The sequence below is a fragment of the Aedes albopictus genome, chromosome 3, assembly GCF_035046485.1.
Source record: "Aedes albopictus strain Foshan chromosome 3, AalbF5, whole genome shotgun sequence".
In the NCBI taxonomy this organism is placed as follows: Eukaryota; Metazoa; Arthropoda; class Insecta; order Diptera; family Culicidae; genus Aedes; species Aedes albopictus.
The window spans coordinates 34,245,890-34,265,307 of NC_085138.1; the positions used below are offsets into that span (position 1 = coordinate 34,245,890).

The 19,418-nt window shown below is 42.2% G+C and overlaps 2 protein-coding genes and 1 pseudogene across 6 annotated transcripts in view; 1 reads left to right on the plus strand and 2 right to left on the minus strand.

The window, feature by feature from the left end:
* The window catches only part of LOC109419235 (uncharacterized), an 83,909-nt gene that overhangs the window by 17,263 nt on the left and 47,228 nt on the right, over positions 1 to 19,418 (minus strand). The gene's annotated exons all lie outside the window — the stretch shown is intronic.
* LOC115260464 (uncharacterized) lies at positions 1,725 to 5,596 on the plus strand (annotated as a pseudogene).
* Positions 5,707 to 7,063, minus strand: LOC109432791 (uncharacterized). The gene is made up of 2 exons (XM_062859050.1): positions 6,772 to 7,063; positions 5,707 to 6,709 (listed from the first exon to the last, which is right to left on the minus strand). The coding sequence occupies exons 1-2, from the start codon at positions 6,834 to 6,836 to the stop codon at positions 5,707 to 5,709; spliced, it is 1,068 nt and encodes a 355-aa protein (XP_062715034.1). The 5' UTR covers positions 6,837 to 7,063.

Below are 19,418 nucleotides of genomic sequence, written 5' to 3' on the forward strand. Positions count from 1 at the left end.
GAAGGACTATTTTCCTTCACGTTTTGACAAATCATGAAGTTTGAGGTGTCACACGGCTGATTTTGACTATATTTGAGAAATGACCACTTCCCTGAGGGCATCCGTTTATCCGAGGTTATGATGATTGTTGTTGTTTTTTTTTTCAACAAAAACTATAACAGCTCAAGATGCAGAGAAGCTTCTTCAAAGGCACGTAAAGTTCAGGGGGCGCATTCAATTTTACCGTAAATGTGAAGAAGATGTAATAAACATCGAAACGTCGGATGAAGGAGAATATCTGATCGTTTGATTGCAATAGCGACTGCCAAGCCGAAAATCGTCCCAGGTTTCCAGATTCCTCAGTCGATAGCTACCTCCAAATAAATCAATTTGTTAATTTAGTAAAATTATCTCGAATCACAAGAAAACTCAGCTGAAAGAGTTCATTTATGTGGGCATGTTATGGGAATAGCAGCAAACTATCAATTCATTGCTTATTTGGGCAAAATTAACTATTTTCCATTCACGTAAGCGAATTCTTCAATATGGTGAGGACCTTAAGGACAGATTTGTTAGAATCCCAAAATGGCCGCCACAATGGTCGACTTTTTTACCTACTCACGATTTCGAGGGCACCTGATCTTCTTATTTTAACCTTATTACAAGTGAGCAAGAACAGAATAATAAAATGCTTTGTTGTGTGAAGCTTGCATCTTGAGATTTGTGCGTTTGAAGTTTTGATGCACTGTTAAAACGGGATGTCAAGACGTTTGTCCTTAATTAGCGAAAATAAAACAAAAGTAAGTTTACTTTTATGACAACCACAATAAACCTAGCAGTGTCGTAGTTTCTGCTTTTCCACCAACAGATGTCGTTACTAATCGAACGAATCGACATCTGTTGAGAGTTTGAACAGTTTTATTGTGGTAACAATGAATGCCAGAAGGTTTACATATCAGAGAGTTTTGTTTACTCTTAAAATCTGAACAAGGGGGGCAACAAGTAAGACATCCACTATAGTAGGAATGCTTTGAAGATATTCGCACAACAAGTCGAAATTTTTTTTCCAATCGAAATGTTGAGATTGTACCCCTACATTCCTCCTACCAGCTTATTTGAGTCTTCTCTGGATTTGACGTATCGAATGTTTAGTGTTGCATTTTAACTCCTTCGGGACGACTTTTTTCACCAACCTCGCCGCTGTAGAACGCGTCAGCGAGGTGCAAATGACCCAACCGTCCTGAAAGGGTTAAGCGGTTAGGTTGTATAATCATTTAGGGTGTTCATATTGTAGCCTGTTCCTTGGGTGTAATTTTCGTTTACTTTGTTGGAGTTACTGACTTTTTATAGAAAATTTCTTCTTCTTTCAAACATTTCACCATGTTCAGAAGGTGATGTCGTTGACTTTTCATATATGTTTCCTTCTTTAAGATCTATGCTGTTCTTTCGAGTTTTCTGTATTCATTATTTTTTTCCTACTTAACCTTCCGCAACTCGCGCGGTTGGCTACCTGCGTCAGCACCACGCTAATGCTGAGTACAAAAAGCGAGATTTTTTCAACGTGTTGTACAAAATACAACATCGCGATCGCTCGAGGGTTAATACTGAAAAATTATGCTATTTGTCATACTATACCGCATTTAGTTCACTACTGGACTGCGAACTGCGACTTTATAAGTGCGAAAACGTAAATAAAAGTGCGCGATTGCATCAAATCAGGTTGATGTCTTCGGCGCACACTATTTCTTCAATCTATGGAGAACAAGTGCTCTGAAGACACCGAGTTGATTTGATGCAATCGCGCACTTTTATTAGCGTTTTCGCACTCGTGAAAACTAGTGCGATAGTCCAGTGGTGAACTAAATGCGCTATATATTGTTGCGATTTATTTTTTGCGATTTTTCGCGCATAGAAGCTAGTGCCACAATGGCCGATGCGAAGAGTAGAAGATCAGCCAAAGCGTTTAGTTCATTCCCATAGCATTTGAATCTTGTTCAGAAATGCCTATCTGGAAACATTGATACCTATATATTATTTATGAAATTGACTCTTCTTTGAGGATGCTCTACAATACTTCCATCAAGTCTGTGATTACAATCTTGAAGACAACACCCCATTTCCTGTATGTCAACCTTTTTGTTGAGAAACCCACCGAATTCGCCGTTTCGTGGCATTTATCGCCATGGCCCTCGCTGTAGCGGACCAACAAAGTTAGCATCCAAACGATATGGTTGAAGGACAAAACCCGCTGCTGTCTGCTCCCACACATCATCAGCGTTCGAAGCGTATAGGCTCGCACGAGAGGTTGCGACTTGCGGCTGACTGGAAGTTTGTACACTCAGCTGCCAATGCCGCGCCGTCCGTCGTCGTGCCGTCGAGGTGATGCCATATAGTGCGCGGGACACAAACACACGACGACGACGGCCGGTGATGATGGCTGCTGGCGAGGGCGACGTGGCCCAAGCTCCAGCTGTAAACAATATTGCTATTTAGCGCTCCACAGAGTCAGTCATCATCGTCATCATCATCAACGCCATCATTCGCCGCGGTTCGAACGCGTAGTTGGACCTTGGCCGAGGCGAGAGGGAAAAGTTACCAAATCTACCGCCGTCACTGTTCGGGGGCTGCTGGGCCTCAATTCGATCGATTTTCGTTGCCACACATCACCTACCACCCCGTCGCCCACCATCAGGGAATGACGAAATGGTTCTTTGGGGAGGAAGGATATGCGTGCTGTTCTATCCTGGATTGCCCACCGGACCGATACTAGCCGTACTAGCCGAGGCCCCGAGTTAGCCCCGTTTCCATTTCGGATCGATCGCCACGGGACGCCATCGGACGAGGCTTTCCCACATTTTACACGACAAAGGCGGAACCCGAACACGGGTGGCTTTGTCCATGAACTGATGGTGATGATGATATAGAGCAAAGCAACGCGGGCGCTGCGGCTGCACAGAAAAAAAGCGACCACGTTATCGCTCGCAGCTTGCAGCTTGTTTCACCCGCGTTGCTTCACCTCGCTGCCCACCTCTCCCTTCCAGTTCCAGTGGTGTGTGGTCACCTTGTCGCCGCAGAGTATAGTGGTATTCCCCCCGCGCGAGAACCACGAACCGCTCGCGGGGGCCGCCGGCTCACATGCTCCTCGTTACGCTCTCTACAGCAGCGCGCATCCATCGCATCGGGGCTGTTGCCGCCGCGCTTCCACCGTCATCATCATCATCAACATCGACCAGCCGGCGGCCCTCGTGGCAGCAACCAGCAGCAGAGTGCGGCGCGGACACGCTAGTTTTGGTGACCCTCGCCGCGCGCACTACCCTCTCGAACTAATACCAACCAACAGCCGGTCGACAGGGAGAGAAGCCCGTCTCTGGCGCATGTGGAAGTACACGGAATCAGAGCTAGTGACTGGTTGCGCGTTCCCTCAGGGCCACAACTGTGTAGAGTGAAGCGCCAAAGACACCAGCAGACGGTGGTGCCGTCATCGTTAACGTACAGGCAAGGCATGTGCGACAGTGGCCAATCAAAATGGCCACGGACTTTTAGTCGAGTAATTTACTACGTCGGGAATTACCTAATAAGCATGAATATTTTGGTTCATTAAACTTTATTGGATGCGTTTTCTGGTTATGGATCGCCAATCCGGAGACGGCGGGTTCGATTCCCGTTCTGGTCGGGAAAATTTTCGCGACTCCCTGGGCATAGTATATCATTGCCTCACAATATACAAACTCATGCAATGGCAGGCAATTAATAACTGATGTAGAAATGCTCAATGAACACTAAGTTGATGTCGAAGCGAGGCAGGCTATGTTCCAGTGGGGACGTAGAGCCATAAAGAAGAAGAAGAATACAGTAGACGTTCGATCACTGCTACATGTTCACGTTTTAGTTACCGAATGTAATTCGCTAACGACTGTCAGACGTCAAACGGCTGTCAAAAGGACAGAAGATGTTTAAAATCAGCTGATTTTGAGGGTCTTTGACAGTTCTCTTATGAAAATGACAGTTCAGCGTTTGCGCCTTTGTTAGGCAGTTGTAAACAGCGGCATACACGGACCTGTCAACTGAAAAGGCCTATTGCTGTCGGACGCAGTCAAAATGCACTCGAAAACATCGCAATACAGATGAAAAACATCTTAAACTTAGTTGACGTTTTGATTTTGACAGATAGCGGTGCGATAACTGCAAAATAGGCCTAATCAGAAGACGTTTAAAATCAGCGGATTTTGGGGGTCTTTGACAGTTTTCCTATAAAAATGACAGTTCAGCGTTTGCGTTGCGCCTATGTTCGGCAGTTGTTAACAGTGGCATACGCAGACCTGTCAACTGAAAAGGTCTATTGTGTCGCCAGCACTAAATTGAAGTTCGGAAGTCTGGACTTCCGACTTCCGAACTTACTTCCGAAGTTTTTTGGCATTTGGGTTTGACAGTTGAACCTTAATGATAATTGTGTTTACTGACAAGAGTGATAGGTAAATTATAAATAATGAAAACTTGGTGATTTTTGGATTCGAAATTACTGAAATTTGGATTACTTGCAGTGACATTGTGAAACTTGTGTGATACCAATGGCCAATATAATTATTCAAACAATCCGTCATCAACATGCCTCGCCAAAAACTGTTTATCATGCGCTATATGGGTACTATTTTTTGGGAATTCCCAAGAAGGAGCTTGCCCGAATCTATGGAAAATCGGAATCTACTATCGGTTACTGGATCACCAAATACGAAGAAAACGGAGTCTATAAACGGAAACAGCGAAAGCTGGTGTACAAGAAATTCAGTGCTACAATGAGAGAATGGCTTGTGGATCTTTATCGTCGCGAACCTGTTCTGTTTCTTGATGAGGCCAGACAGAAATTCTATAAACGGTTTTTCATAGCCATCAGCGTGTCTTCTATTTGTTTAATTTTACACGGAGCAGGAATGACATGGAAGTGTATTGAGCGAAGGGCCATGCAGATCCGAGACGATGAAATCACAAGGTTTGTTCGCGAACTGTTGTCAGTTCCCTGGGATCTTAGCAATCTCGTGCTTTTGGATAAGGTCAGCTTCGACAATCGCGATATGTTACGCAGAAAGGGGTATGGCATAGTGGGACAAAAGATTCTATATCGCGGCGAGCTTTGTAGAAAACCAAGAGTGTCGTTTTTATGCTTTCTTGGAGTAGGAGGAATGCGGGACAGCTTCTGGACGGACGGTACCTTCAATCGAAGAAACTTCTTTGAGTGCTGGCGGAAATTCGCGTTGACAAATAGGGAAGTTCAGAAATACCCAGGGTTCTATTCTGTCTGGATACTAGATGGGGCGCGAATTCATTGTGATATGAACATCATACGTTATCTGAGATCAATCGGTATTATTCCAATCTTCTTGCCACCCATTGCCACCCCATTGAAATAGTTTTCGGTCTGGTCAAACGAAATTTAAAGAAGCAACACGTTGAAGGATCTCCCATTTTACCTGACGTTTGTGAGACCATTGCTCGTTTCAGAATTTATCCATGCTCAAAAATTTTCGGTCACTGTGGATACTTACCCGGTGGTACATTTCTGCCAGAGGAAGGTCTACAACACGATGTAAAAATATTAGGGTTTAGTATTCAAACCAGGTAGAAATAAGAAACTTTTGGATTTAATAAAGAAAAAGTTGTACAAGCAGTAAAAAACGTGTACTTCATTTCAAAACATGTGATTAACAAAACCACGAAGCATCACTTATTGCATCACTGATGATCTACGTCGTCACAGTCTGTCACACTGTTTGCCAGATGCTGGCTCAGTTCCATTTCCTCCGGGCGTACAGCTAACTCCATGGAATTCAACATATCATTTCCGATTACTCCCCGTTGTTCCATCTCTTCAACCTTCAGGAGAGCTCCGTCCAACAGTTTTTTGCAGTCCAGTAGAGTTTTCTTGACGTTTCCAATTTCTCTTAACCATCCGCTGTTATTGTTCTGAGCGACGATCATCCCTTTATGCACAGCTTCCAATCTGCTCGGTTCCGACGTTGCAACCCATCGAAAATATTTGGACAGTTGCATTGGTGGCGTTGATGATTGTTTCATTTGGTCCTGGGTGTGTACCGGTGCCGAATGGATAAAGTTAGCCCACAGCAGCCATGAGCTATAATGGCCTTCCAGGTGAGTATGCGAATTCCGAAGCTCGTCTGCTAAAGCTGAATCATCCCTTACTGAATGGGCCCCAGCCCGATCCGCGTTTTGTGGTGAGAGTAACTTACGGAGTATTGCTTGATGTTGAGCACTGGTTTGGACATTAGTCGACCAAACGTATACATACACTCTTACCGTTTTCCCCTTCCAACCTCGCAGAACTCTGGCAGTAAGAGAATCAATAGCGTACAGCTTCTTCTTGGTAGTGTCCTGCAGAGTAATGAAATCGCTGGCATCATTCACCGTTGGGGTTGTGTTCTCTGACCAACGGGGGGTTTCATCGTCGAAGATCACTTGCCGCTCAACTTTCGCAAAAGCAATTCCCCACAAGCAGTCAACAACTTCGGTGGCAGTGTCTCCGTAAACGGCCGTTTTAGTCCATTCCTTGGGGCGTAGCTGACTCTTGTAGAACCGTTGGAAGAATATTCCCGTAAACAAAAAAACGTAGTCGCTGGCATCGTGCAAGGGATTAGCAGCTTCCTGTTCATCGACGTTGTTTTCATCGCTCTCATCCAGCTCCTCAAAATCGAGATACTCGACAGCTGCCTCGGGATCACTAAATAACACAAAACAAGTATGTTTTTAAAAGATCCATCAGCGTTACCTATTGCTACTTACTACAAAGTTCCGTCAAGTGTTCCATCCGACTTCCCTACGGTGGTCCCGTCCTGGCTTCCGTCCATAGCTTCCGTTTAAAACGAACAAAATGTTTATTACGGCAGCAGACACCGATTACGATTTTGGTAGATGCAGAAATGTTTGTTTTTGTTATGATTGATCAGCTGCAGTGTTGCTAGAATTCGATTTCTTATGAAATCATAACTTCGGAAGTGAGCAAAGTTGCCAGTTTGTCAGCGACCTGCCAACAATTTTTGTCTAAATGCACAATATTGTAGCACTTAGCGGATTCGCAGTTAAAATGCATTGCAGTTAATGTCCAGGTATTTGGAGTACATAGCTCAAAATTTCTAGAGCATGGTTTCCCAAACTGTGGGTCGCGACCCCCCAGGGGGGTCGCAGGCCTTCATCCAGGGGGTCGCGAAGGACAATAGAATATTTTACTGTAACAGACATCAAATGAGGGAATTTATATGGTGGGTCGCGAAAAGTAGGTCTGCTGACAAAAGGGGGTCGCGCACCTAAAAGTTTGGGAACCTATGTTCTAGAGCACCGTTTTTTTAGAATCGTTGAACGGATTTGGATGAAAATGCATCACGCTAATTGTTCAGTGGTTGTCAACAGCGTGATACATTTTAATCCAAATCCGTTCAACGGTTCTAAGAAACGGTGCTCTAGAAATGTTGAGCAATGTACTCCAAATACCTTGTCCTTAAAGCGTTTGCATCGAGTGAACGTCTACTGTTAATGCAATACATGATATTGCTGACAGATGCAAAGGGGTGCAAGTTATCATTTTGTCGATTTTGAGCTGGGCGTATCATAAAATTCTTCAGGTTTCAAGCTTTGAGGTACTTTTTTAAGACTATTTTTACGATGATTAGAAAAATTACAAGAAATCGATGAAAATTGGGTCGATTTTTAAACTACATACATTTTGTATGGAATGAAAGTTTAGACGAAACAAAAATGAAAAAAAGTTCCATATATTTATTTCGGCTACGATGTTAATGAAGCGAGTTAACAGCAAGTGAATGTAACTGATTGCAAATGAATGATCCCATCCCTGGGTACAGGTATACCTCGACCTAGTGGAATATTTTTATTCAGAAATTTCTCCAGAGGTTCCTTTAACAAAACTTTCAGCTATGCCTTCAGAAAGTATTCCAGAGTTTTCAGAAAATGTTTCAAAACTTCCTTCAAAAATTTGTACTGGGATAACTTTGGAAATTCTTCCAAGGATTGCACCAGAAAATCCCACAGCATCTCCCAATTTCTCCAGAAATTGCACTAGGAATTCCTCCAGAAGTTTCGCAAAGAATTGTGTAAGAAAATTGTGTATGAGTTTCTGCAAAAATTCCTCCAGGGATTTCTATAGAAAATTCTTCAGAGATTTAGCCAATTTTTTAGGGACTGTTCTAGATTTTTTTTTTCTAAAAGTGCTTTGGAAATTCTACTAAGCATTCTCTCAAACGATCGTCCAAGGATTTATTTGAAAACTTTCTCCGGGTTTGCTCTGGAAATTGCTCCAAGGATTTTTTTCATTCTGAATTTCTGTCAGAAAATCTTCCTGGAATTTCTTTACAAATTCCTCCAGGAACTCTTTGAAAAAAAAATTTAGATTTATTCGGGAATTTTCTAGAAGGATTCCTATAGGAACTGGCCTATGGGTTCCTTCACAATCTTTTCGAGGGATTCTTACAGAGAATTTTCCATGGTTTTTATTTTAAATTCAAAAATATTTCAAGATTTTCGTCCACAGATTTCTTTACAAATTTCTCCTACGAATCATTTAAAAAATCTTTCACTATTTCCTAAAAAAACTCCCAGGGATTCTCAAAGAAATTCTTTCGGGGACTCCTTTGGTAATTCCTCGTAGATTTACTTCGAAAAATCATCCAGGAAATCCTAAAGAAAGTCAGTCAGAAATTCTTACACAAAATCTTCTAGAGATTACTTTAGACTTCAGAATGAATTCCAGGAATTTCTACAAGAACTCCTTAAGAAAATTTTACACGGATAGATTCCAAAAATGTTGCATGGATTGCTTTAGAAAATGTCCCAAGAAATCCTTTCAAAAAATCTTGCATAGATTGTTCCAGAAATTCATTCATTCAGATTTTTTTTTATGGAGATTCCTCCAGATTTTTTCAAAAATCCTTCCATGAACTTTCGTATTTGAGTTTTTTTTTAGAAAAATAACAATCAGAAATTCAAAAGTCCTTCAAAGTTTTCTCAGAAGCTTTCTAAAAAAATTCTTCAAGAATTGCTTTAAAAATTACAAGAGATTATTAACGAAATTTCCAAGACTTCTTCACATTCCTGTAGAATTCTAGATATTCCTTGAAGATATTTCTTTTCCAGAAATTTCTTCAATGATTTACCGTCTACCCTGGTTGATTTGAACGACACTTCATGCAAACCAACGGAGTTCATTTTTTTAATTTGTACCTCTAGTAACCCTATGAGCATCGAAGAACACACTGATAGTAACCCTTTCTGCTGTTTTGTTTTGATTCTGCGTTCCGTTTCACACCGTTCCATGAGCAAAATGACGTTTGAACAATTTTTAGTTTGAACGTTGTACAGATTAACGGGTGTTCAGATTAGATGCGGTCAAACCAACGAGGGTAGAAGGTATTTAGAAAAGTTTAGAAATCATCCAAGGATTCCTTCAGAAATTTTTCTACCGATTATTTCAGAGATTCTTATAAGGACTCTTACGGAAAGGCTGGAAGATATGATATCAAAAAGAAGGACTGTCAAAAAGTGAAATCTCCATACAAATGGCTCTTCAGACTCTAACAAAACAACAATTTTATTGTTGTTTATCCTTTGGAAGAACTACTCTTTATCTTTCGATTTTTAGCTTTGAAGACCTAGATAAATGGAAAATAAAATGTATCAGACCGAAAAAAAAACTTTTCATGTTTTATGCTTTTTGTCCACTTTTTGTTTAACTTGATGTAAAAAAATATACAAAAAATGTGCTGGTTCGTCACGAAAGGGGTCGATGTTGATACAATGGATAAGGCTGCAAAATATTCAGTCGACAACGTAGTAGCTCCTCTGATCCTCACAAGTTTCTACTTAATGCTGCCACAGGTCATACGATGACAAAGACAACGAGCTCAGAGTTGTGAACTTAGCTGCCAATTCAAGCTGGACAGTGTTCTCCTTCTGACTTCAGCTAGATTGAGGACGTCTCGAGCGTCTGTTCACCAAGGAAGGGCGGCCCAAACAGCGAATATAATAGTTATTTATGCAACGAGTTGCGAAATGAGGATTTTTACAGCACGAGTCGTACATTTATCCAACGAGGCTTGCCGAGTTGGATAATTATGTCGAGTGCTGTAAAAATAGAGTTTTGCAACGAGTTGCATACAACATTTTTTGCAATGACAAAAACTATTCACTGAAATACGATGATTACCATCAGTATCATCGTACTCTTCCCGTTGGCTCAATAGAAATACCCACGTGTTCTATCAGGCTAGACTTCTTCTTCTTCTTTTATGACTCTACGTCCCCACTGGGACTTGGCCTGCCACGCTTCAACTTAGTGTTCTTTGAGCACTTCCACAGTTATTAATTGAAGGGCTTTCTTTGCCTGCCATTGCATGAATTTGTATATTGTGAGGCAAGTACAATGATACACTATGCCCAGGGAGTCGAGAAAATTTTCCCGACTGGAACGGGAATCAAACCCGCCGTCTCCAGATTGGCGACCCATAGCCTTAACCACTAGGCTAACTAGAGACCCCTATCAGGCTTGACATGAAATTTAAATCAAGCAAGGCGTGCTATAACCATCACAGTTTTCCAAGCTATTTCTGCGGAGACCAAGGTTGTCAATCCAACAAATGCAATATGGTTCATAATGCAACCCAAATGAGTTGCATTATGAACCATAATGCAATTGTTTGATTCAGTAACAAAAAGTAGGCCGTAGTGATACAAATTTTATAGTGCAGAGTTGCAAAAAATATTTTTTGCAATTTCTCATCGTAACAGGCTGTTTTACCTCACGCAAGTCTGCCAGGAAAAGGCCTACTATCCCACACCACATGAGCAGAACTGTAATGGTTCATTACAGCACTGATTTGCGTTGCGTAATGAACCATTACAGTACTGTTCTCAGTTTTGATCAACTTCTTGGTGCTTTCAGGACGCAGTTTTGAAAAATTTTGACAACTGCACAGTATAACCTCCTATGACCAGACTTTCTTAAGCATGTCTATGATCATCAGTGTGCAGTTTGATGGAAAGGTTTTGTGAAAAACTATCCTCAAGCGGTAATTTATGAAATTGCAAAAAAATGTTGTACGTATCTCGGTGCAGAACTCAATTTTTACAGCGCTCGTCGTAATTGTACGACTCGTGCTGTAAAAATCTTCATTCTGCACCTTGTTGCGTAAACTACTATAATCCCATTCTGGATCTGGTAGGCCCAGCTTGCACTACTATTGACAACGAAGAAGTTATCCTCAATAATAGCAGATCAAACAAACAACTGCGTACCCGTTTTCTCGATCCGAACCAGGTGGATACGAAAGGAGAAAGGAAACCTCTTTCGAAGTTGTTACAAAGTTGTAAAAAAAACCTTAAAATTAAAGACTTCGAACGCAGATCCACGATGTGCGCCCAACTTGTCTAAAATGATATGATACATTCTTCGGACCCTGTTTCCAATACTACTTTTACAAAGTTAGATTTTGGCATACAATTTAAGAAAAATGCACGGTAGTTTTTGATTTTCACTGCAAAACTTTCAAGAAGTTATCAAGCCGGCTTCATCGACGGCCGGTCGACAACGGACCAGATCTTTACCGTACGGCAAATGCTCCAGAATACCAGGTCCCAACGCATCACCTGTTCATCGACTTCAAAGCGGCATACGACAGTATTGACCGCGCAGGGCTATGGAGAATCATGGACGAAAACATCGATGGACGGTGTGCAAAACTGCGTAAGGGTTTCGGGTGAACTATTCAGTTCATTCGAATCTCGCCGGGGACTGCGACAAGGTGATCGACTCTCATGCCTACTCTTCAACATCGCTCTGGAAGGTGTGATGCGACGAGCCGGGCTCAACAGCCGGGGAACGATTTTCACAAAATTCGGTCAATTTGTGTGCTTTGCGGACGACATGGACATCATTGCCAGAACGTTTGGAACGGTTGCAGAGCTGTACACCCGCCTGAAACGCAAAGTAGCAAAGGTCGAACTGGTGGGGAATGCCTCAAAAACAAAGTACATGCTGGTAGGCGGAACCGAACACGACCAGATCCGTCTGGGTAGTAATGTTACGATAGACGGGGATACTTTCGAGGTAGTAGAGGAATTCGTCAACCTTGGATCCTTACTGACGGCAGACAACAACGTGAGCCGAAAAATTCGGAGGCGCGTCATCAGCGGAAGTCGGGCCTATTACGGGTTCCAGAAGAAACTGCGGTCGAAACAGATTCACCCACGCACCAAATGTACGTACAAAACGCTAATAAGACCGGTGGTCCTCTACGGACACGAGACATGGACGATGCTCGAGGAGGACCTGCAAGCACTCGGAGTTTTCGAGCGACGGGTGCTAAGGACGATCTTCGGCGGCGTGCAGGGGAACGGTGTGTGGCGGAGAAGGATGAACCACGAGCTCGCTGCACTTTACGGCGAACCCAGCATCCAGAAAGTGGCCAAAGCCGGAAGGATACGATGGGCAGGGCATGTTGCAAGAATGCCGGACAACAACCCTGCAAAGCTGGTGTTTGCTACTGATCCGGTTGGCACAAGAAGGCGTGGAGCGCAGGGAGCACGATGGGCGGACCAGGTGGAGCGTGACCTGGCGAGTGTTGGACGCGACCGAGGATGGAGAGCGGCAGCCACAAATGGAGTATTGTGGCGTATTATTGTTGATTATGTCTTGTCTTAAGGATGTTGAACAAATAAATGTATGTAATATATGCATAACTTTCATGACAGTATGAAATATTCAACTCGGTCGAACTCCTGCCCATCTTACTCTAAGTTAATAATCTAGAATAAGTGGAGCAATAGTTGACTTGGCCATGAACAGTTCAAAGAGCCACCCATCCCAATCGATAACGCGCAATGATGATGACGACGATAATAATGATGTTAGTAGCAAATCAATAAATACAATGTTGGCAATAACCATCGACCACTGTCGAGCGAGCAGCGGCAGCAGATGAACGTGACGCACGGCTAACTACGGCCAATTCGTTCGCCAATCTCAGCCTGGCTAGCACTCTGAAGTCTGCTGAACCAATCGCGGATGTCGCCCAGTGCGCGTGTAACTTTGTCGCAGCGATTTGTGCCCCGGCGGCTTCAGCGACCGCAACCGTTGTCACCCGTCTCTACACGTCCGCATCGTCCCCGATGGTGACTTCAAATGCCACTTTGACCAACCGCACCGCACACTGACTATTGTAGGAGCTCAGGCGGCAGAAGTGATTGGCCGCGTCGTCGTCGTCGTCGCCGCGGCCTGTTTCCCGTTCTCCCACTAGCCCACTTCGCGACCATCTCCGAGTTAACGAACAGCATGGGGGTGTTATCTGTACGACATGTCTGTCTTTGTGTTGGAAGCCCGCGGCTTGACGTGACTTTCGTCTTCGGGGGGATAATGTCGACGACGATTCTTCTTTGGATGCCTCCATCAGTGGCGATTGACCACGTTCGCCCTTTACGCGTGGCAACCCACTGATATTGATGTGGGATGGGAATCCTTTCAATTCCACGAGGAATACTGATCGACCCACTTCTCATTCTGGATAGAGTGGATGTTGCAGTTCTGCGGGATAGAACCATCTATCGAGCATGTCCTTCTCTACCACCACATATTGCATCACTTTGACCCCCAAAGAAACAGCGGTAGGAACAACTTGAGCAGGTTGTCGGCGCGAAAGAAGTGCCATTCACCACCAGATTCGTCGCCCGTTGTCCACGCCGCTGACTGACTACCTCCCCGCCACACGTCGCCCGCCTTCCGTGCACCAATTTGCACTACTGTTGCGCGCGGCGGTGTTTACGACGGTTTTCGGTCAGCGGCCGACCGCCGTCACCTTGTCGAGTGCGCGGGGTCTATTTTTGCCCATGCCTAGAGATGCTCAAGCTGCAAAATGTAACAATTGGTGTGGTTACTTAATACGTTGACACAAGTTCAAATTCCTTATCAATCATTGTTGCACTTGGGCAAGATGTCCAAGTTTCGTCAATCGTGAGCTTTGGGGCCATCCCTAGCAGACGAACCGACCGGCATTGATGCGAAAACGTCAAAAGTCAACTCGAGTGAATTGAGGAAGTGCGCACCTGCAGCCGCAACGCCGCCGCTACGACAAGATGCACCTTTTCTCAACAAAGATGCAGAATAACACGGTGTGGATGATCGGATGATCGGCAACAGTAGCAGTAGGCTACTCGACACCACATTGATCAGATGAGCAAAGTAAGCCATGAACTGCTGCGCTGCTGCTTGGAACATTAGCACTAGCGGATCTGATGGAAAAAGGCACTTAATAGGGGCGTTGAGAGTAATATGGGTGATTATTATGGTTTGATTTTGAAATTATCACCATAAGTTTTGGAAAAGATGAGCTCAAGTGTTTCAACTGGCTTTTAACAGCCTGGGAAAAAAACTTGTGTATTTGGCCTTGTTCAAGGATGAAACTGCCTGTCGTAGTATGTATTTAATACCAAGAGTTTCATTGCGCACTTTCTGTATGGGCCTGTCCATAAACTACGTAAACACTTAGAGTGAAGGGAGAAGGGGGTGCCTATCGGGCCAAAGTCTACGGCAAAATGAGGCGAAACAAGTAAGATAGGGAAAATTGTGTAATTTCGGCCGTTTTGTTTTCTTTGCTTGGGGAGTTTTCTGAAAGCTGTTGAACTCAGAATGGTTCCCACCAGGCGCTGTCCATAAACTACGTAGACTTTTTCTCGGCCATGACAGACCCCTCCCTCCCCCCTCGTAGACTTTTGTTTATACAAAATTTTTGAAACTTGTATGGAGCGTAGACTTTGGCCAGACTCCCCCCCGTCCCCTCTAAGAGTCTACGTAGTTTATGGACAGGCCCCCAAGTTTTAGGAAATTTGGCCGATAAAAACTCCTCATGAAGAAGAGAAAAAACCTGCCGATAATAACCTTTTGTTTTTAGTAAATTTCATATTTTAAAAAACTGTAGAACTCGATTTTCAGGCAAAACTTGAAAACTGTTCTACTTATTTTTTTTTTGAAGCACGGTCTCGAAATCTGACGGGCTTGGTGGTCTAGTGGCTACCGCTTCTGATTCATATGCAGAAGGTCATGGGTACAATCCCTAGCCCGTCCCTTTCATCCTACTTTGTATCTTTCTATCCACTTTCTCTCTCTCTCTCTTCTCTACATATACAACTCATGTATATTCATATGTTCATAGCCATCGCTAGAACCAGCAACGAATTGGAAAAAAAGTCGTTTCCCTCCCTTCCAACTTCCACTCACAGCACAGTGTAATAACGCCTTCAAGTTATGCAACCAAAGCGTACTGTGCCGCTTGACCTTATTCACCTTTACCACACAATCTATCACCTTACGAACACTATAAAGAGCCCCCTATCCATGGATCGCACCACCGACCCAACGGTGACTCCCAGATCTCCCATCCTTTCCGTCTAACAAATACCCCAGTCCGTGCTGGTTGTGGGGATGCAGAGGTGATCTTGGTCTTTAGTAGCAACAACCAGCACACACATTCCTTTCCCTTCCCAACTGACTATAAGGACATGGCCGGCGCCGTTATTGATCCAAAATGTATGAGCTGCTTAAATTGCACTTTGAGAATAAGTGGAGTGTCCCAGCCCTTATTCATTTGGATCTCAGTGCAATTGGTACCAGCTCAGATCAATCACGGAGGAGCAACCATTGACATGTATAATCAGATTTGATCGTTGATCGTTGAAGCACGGTCTCGAAATCAGCAAGTAATTAGCATCAAAAATGTTGGTCGTTGATAGAATTTCACGATTTTCGTTTTATAATTGGGTTTCTCATCAATGTTTAGACAAAGACCACTTTATCGAGAAGGCTTGCAGCACTGCTGAAAATCGGGAGTCACTGTTAGCAGCGCTGCCTACGGATCAAGGTGGAACTATTCATGATAGTGTTAGTAAATCTTCATACTAGCACCAAAACACTCTTACACTTTTATACAAAAGTGTATCTCAACAGGCGGCGTTGCCGTCGGTGACGCTAGCCGTTAGTATGGGAAAACAGCTGAGTTCCATGTCTTCTTGAGAAGGAAGTCTTCGGTTTAGACTACTGTGATAATCTGAGAATCCAATGAATCATCGTTTCCCAGCGACATTTCTCACTAATCAAACTTATTTTATTTACCTGTTGTGCATACGACGCCCCTGTCATGAAGTCAACCGAACTTGTGTACACTAGCCGCTGCGAAGTCGTGTGCGAAATTCGACTGTGATAATAATGAATTCGGGCCGAGTCTAAATGAGTGCAAATGTCGCAATATGTTGGCTTCAAATAAAAAAGTAGTAATGATTGAACGCTTATAGGGCCACCTAGCGGCAACAATTTAAAACATATCTTTTTTACATACATTTGCTCGTTTTTTCTACACAAACAAGCCCCTTAGACTTAATGGAATTGACCGAAAAATATACTCGAGCTTATGGGTAACAAAACAAACAAATTCAGAAGAAATCCTCCAAGCTTTTTTTAAGTTTAAGATTGTTTCATATAAAGTTAGACCACCCTAGTGTTGTGTTTTACATTTGTTACGTCTGTTGACATATTGACAATCAAAACAAAAACTTAGGTATGTGTTTCCTGCATAATCGAACCATTTTTGCCAGATAATCGAGCCTCGAATATACGGGCCCCCGGTAAATTGCCTACATTAACTGGAAATGTAGTCCGACCTGTTGTACTACATTTAGCTACATTAAGGGAAATCGGTTTAATACACGCCACTTGGGTAAAAGACCCTCCGCAATATCTTCCTAATAAAAAGAGTTTTGATGTAAATTTTTGCACTGAATGAACGTTTTTTTAATTTTATATCTTCTCAATAAAAAATGATATGATTCACAAAAAAAAACTAATACAATTGAAAAACTTTTTAGGGTGATTCGTCACTTATTGAACACTACCCAAATGTTGAACAGTTTCCGAAAATTCTACTATAAATCTAATATACGTGATTCTCGCTCAAAGTAAACGTATGATGTAGATGCGTATACACATGTGTGGAACGATGATGAACCAATTTAGTTGCAAAATTATGTATTTTTTACGTTAAAAAAATATTGGAAATTTTGTTCCGCTGATGACATGAAAACTGCACAATTCTAAAAATAAATTTCAAGAAATTGCTGTTCCAAAATAATTTTTGCTGGTAAATCGACCACAAATATCGAAGTCACACCAAAGTTACAAGAACTGGAAGGATGTCCTTTCACTTTAACATTATTTAAAATAACATTTTGATTGTTATTTCATTTATAAAAAAAGATAATCACACTTAGTGAAGAGAATTGCCAGACAAAACAAGCAACAAAGAAGGCGGTGGCGATTACTCTTTATCCCAACTGGTAACAGATAATGACATGATCCTGAAGATTTTTGTGGATAATCAATTATTACAAACCCAAAGGCAAAACTGTTTGATGATACATCTTCAGCAGACTTGCAGTGTTTACCGACTCGAAGTACGATGTTCATCATATTATTTTCAAGTTGGGACAAACTTATGTCGCATTGGGTGGATTGTCGCAACAAATGCAGGTATTATTGCACGATGGTTGAATTTTGATCACACTACCTTAATGCAGCCATGATTGTTGAACACTGGCATAACCTAAACTATTAGTATGACTTCCAAATTTTAGTTTTCACTTTGCCTAATCGCGCATTTCAATGGGGTTTCAGAGTCGTTCTGGGGATGTTTCAGAAAGCTTCATGAACGTTCGAGGGGTTTTCAAGGGGTTTAAAGGAAGTTCCTGGGGTGCTCCAGAGGGATTCAGAAAGTTAACTTTGATTTACATTTTCCAGGAAAATGAAGGAAACATATTGAATCACTCCTTAGAGGGTGCGTTATACCCAGACAACCAGTAATCGTATGTTGCATAGGATGATAAAGTGGAGGCCGTATGCGTGCATGCCTTCATTTAGGCGCATGTAAAATGTACGCTAGAGTGGGTCATCATTTATATGGAAAAATGAAAAATTCAATGGTATCCCATCATATCAAAGCTTTTTAGATCTCATTTCAGGATCCAAATAAGTGTGCAAAAATTGGGCACGATCAGTTATGTCTACGATTTGCGCATCGCGTTTGAAGTTTGTATGGGATTTTACATGGGAAAACACACATTTTTGCATTTCTCTCATGACAAGCTCGAATTTTTCTAAAACCATGTAACCGATAAAGTAAAAACATAGCCTAGGGTGTCCTGAAAAACTTTGTCAAAGACCGCGAAGTGATCTGATGTTTATGAAAAAAGTTATAGCGTTGGCATTGCTTGCCGAAACAACATGATTTTATTGCTATTGTTATTCCTTTACATGTTAAAACATAAACACATGCATGCGGTTCGGTGGTTATAACTATTTTCACAAGCATCGGATCGCTTTGCGGTCTTCAACAAAGTTTTTCAGAACACCCTAGGCTATCATTTTACAGTATCGATTGAAAAGTTTCAGACTAACTTTTTCAACTTATGACAAAAATGCAAAAAAGTATGTTTTCTCATACAAAATCCCATACAAATTTCAATTGCAATGCGCAAAGTGTAGACGCAACCGATCGTGCTCAAATTTTGTACAGATACTAAGGACCCGAAACGGAACCAAAAAGCTTTGATCTGTGAAAACGGTTCCGATGACCCACGCTAGTACGCATATCGCCTCCACTTTAACATCTTATTCAACATCTTATACGATCACTGGTTGACTGGGTACCGTATACGCGTTATAGGGGAGCTGCTCCATCTGTTTAGTAGGCTTCGCTCAATTTCATCCTGTTCGAAACAAAGGATTGCCTATTGTTAAGGTAATGACAAGAAAACGTTGGTAAAACTAAAGACTACATTGAGATGCCTCACGTCGCACTAATGTCGAAAAAACGACAAACTAAGATAATACAGGTACTCTTCGATATGACGTACAAAAAAATGTTTTCTGAATCGAATTGTATGTTATATCGAAGCAGAGAAAAAAAAATAATATTGTTTATGCTAGTGTTAATGGATTTGATGTGAAATTAACCCCAAATAATGATTTCGGTGAAATTCACAAAACTAATAATGAAAAACATGAGTTTTCACGAAACGAAATATAACATATACTATTTTTTTCACAATTTGAGCTTATTCTGGATAAAAATGATAATACTGCAATAAAACTTTTCGTGGTTTATCTGGGAGTTTTTTTTTTTTTTTTTTTCTGTTCGGGTGAGCCACTGCGACCAGTATTTTGATCTTTTGTGGCATTACCCGTATCCTTAGTATTTAGTGCATGTCGTACTACTCCATTGTCATTGAGAGGCAATGAAGCATCGATTTCTGTACAGTTCCTGTTTTGTTATCCCAGAGGTACAAGAAATAGATTGCGATAAAAAGGTCCCGTTATCATAGAG

What these genes read in the sequence shown, in the direction of transcription:
- LOC109432791 (XM_062859050.1), bottom strand. Translation starts at nt 6,836, where the DNA reads ATGGACGGAAGCCAGGACGGGACCACCGTAGGGAAGTCGGATGGAACA. An exon ending in ACACTTGACGGAACTTTGTA is followed by an intron (nt 6,710 to 6,771) that starts GTAAGTAGCAAT and finishes TGTGTTATTTAG; the next exon opens with TGATCCCGAGGCAGCTGTCG.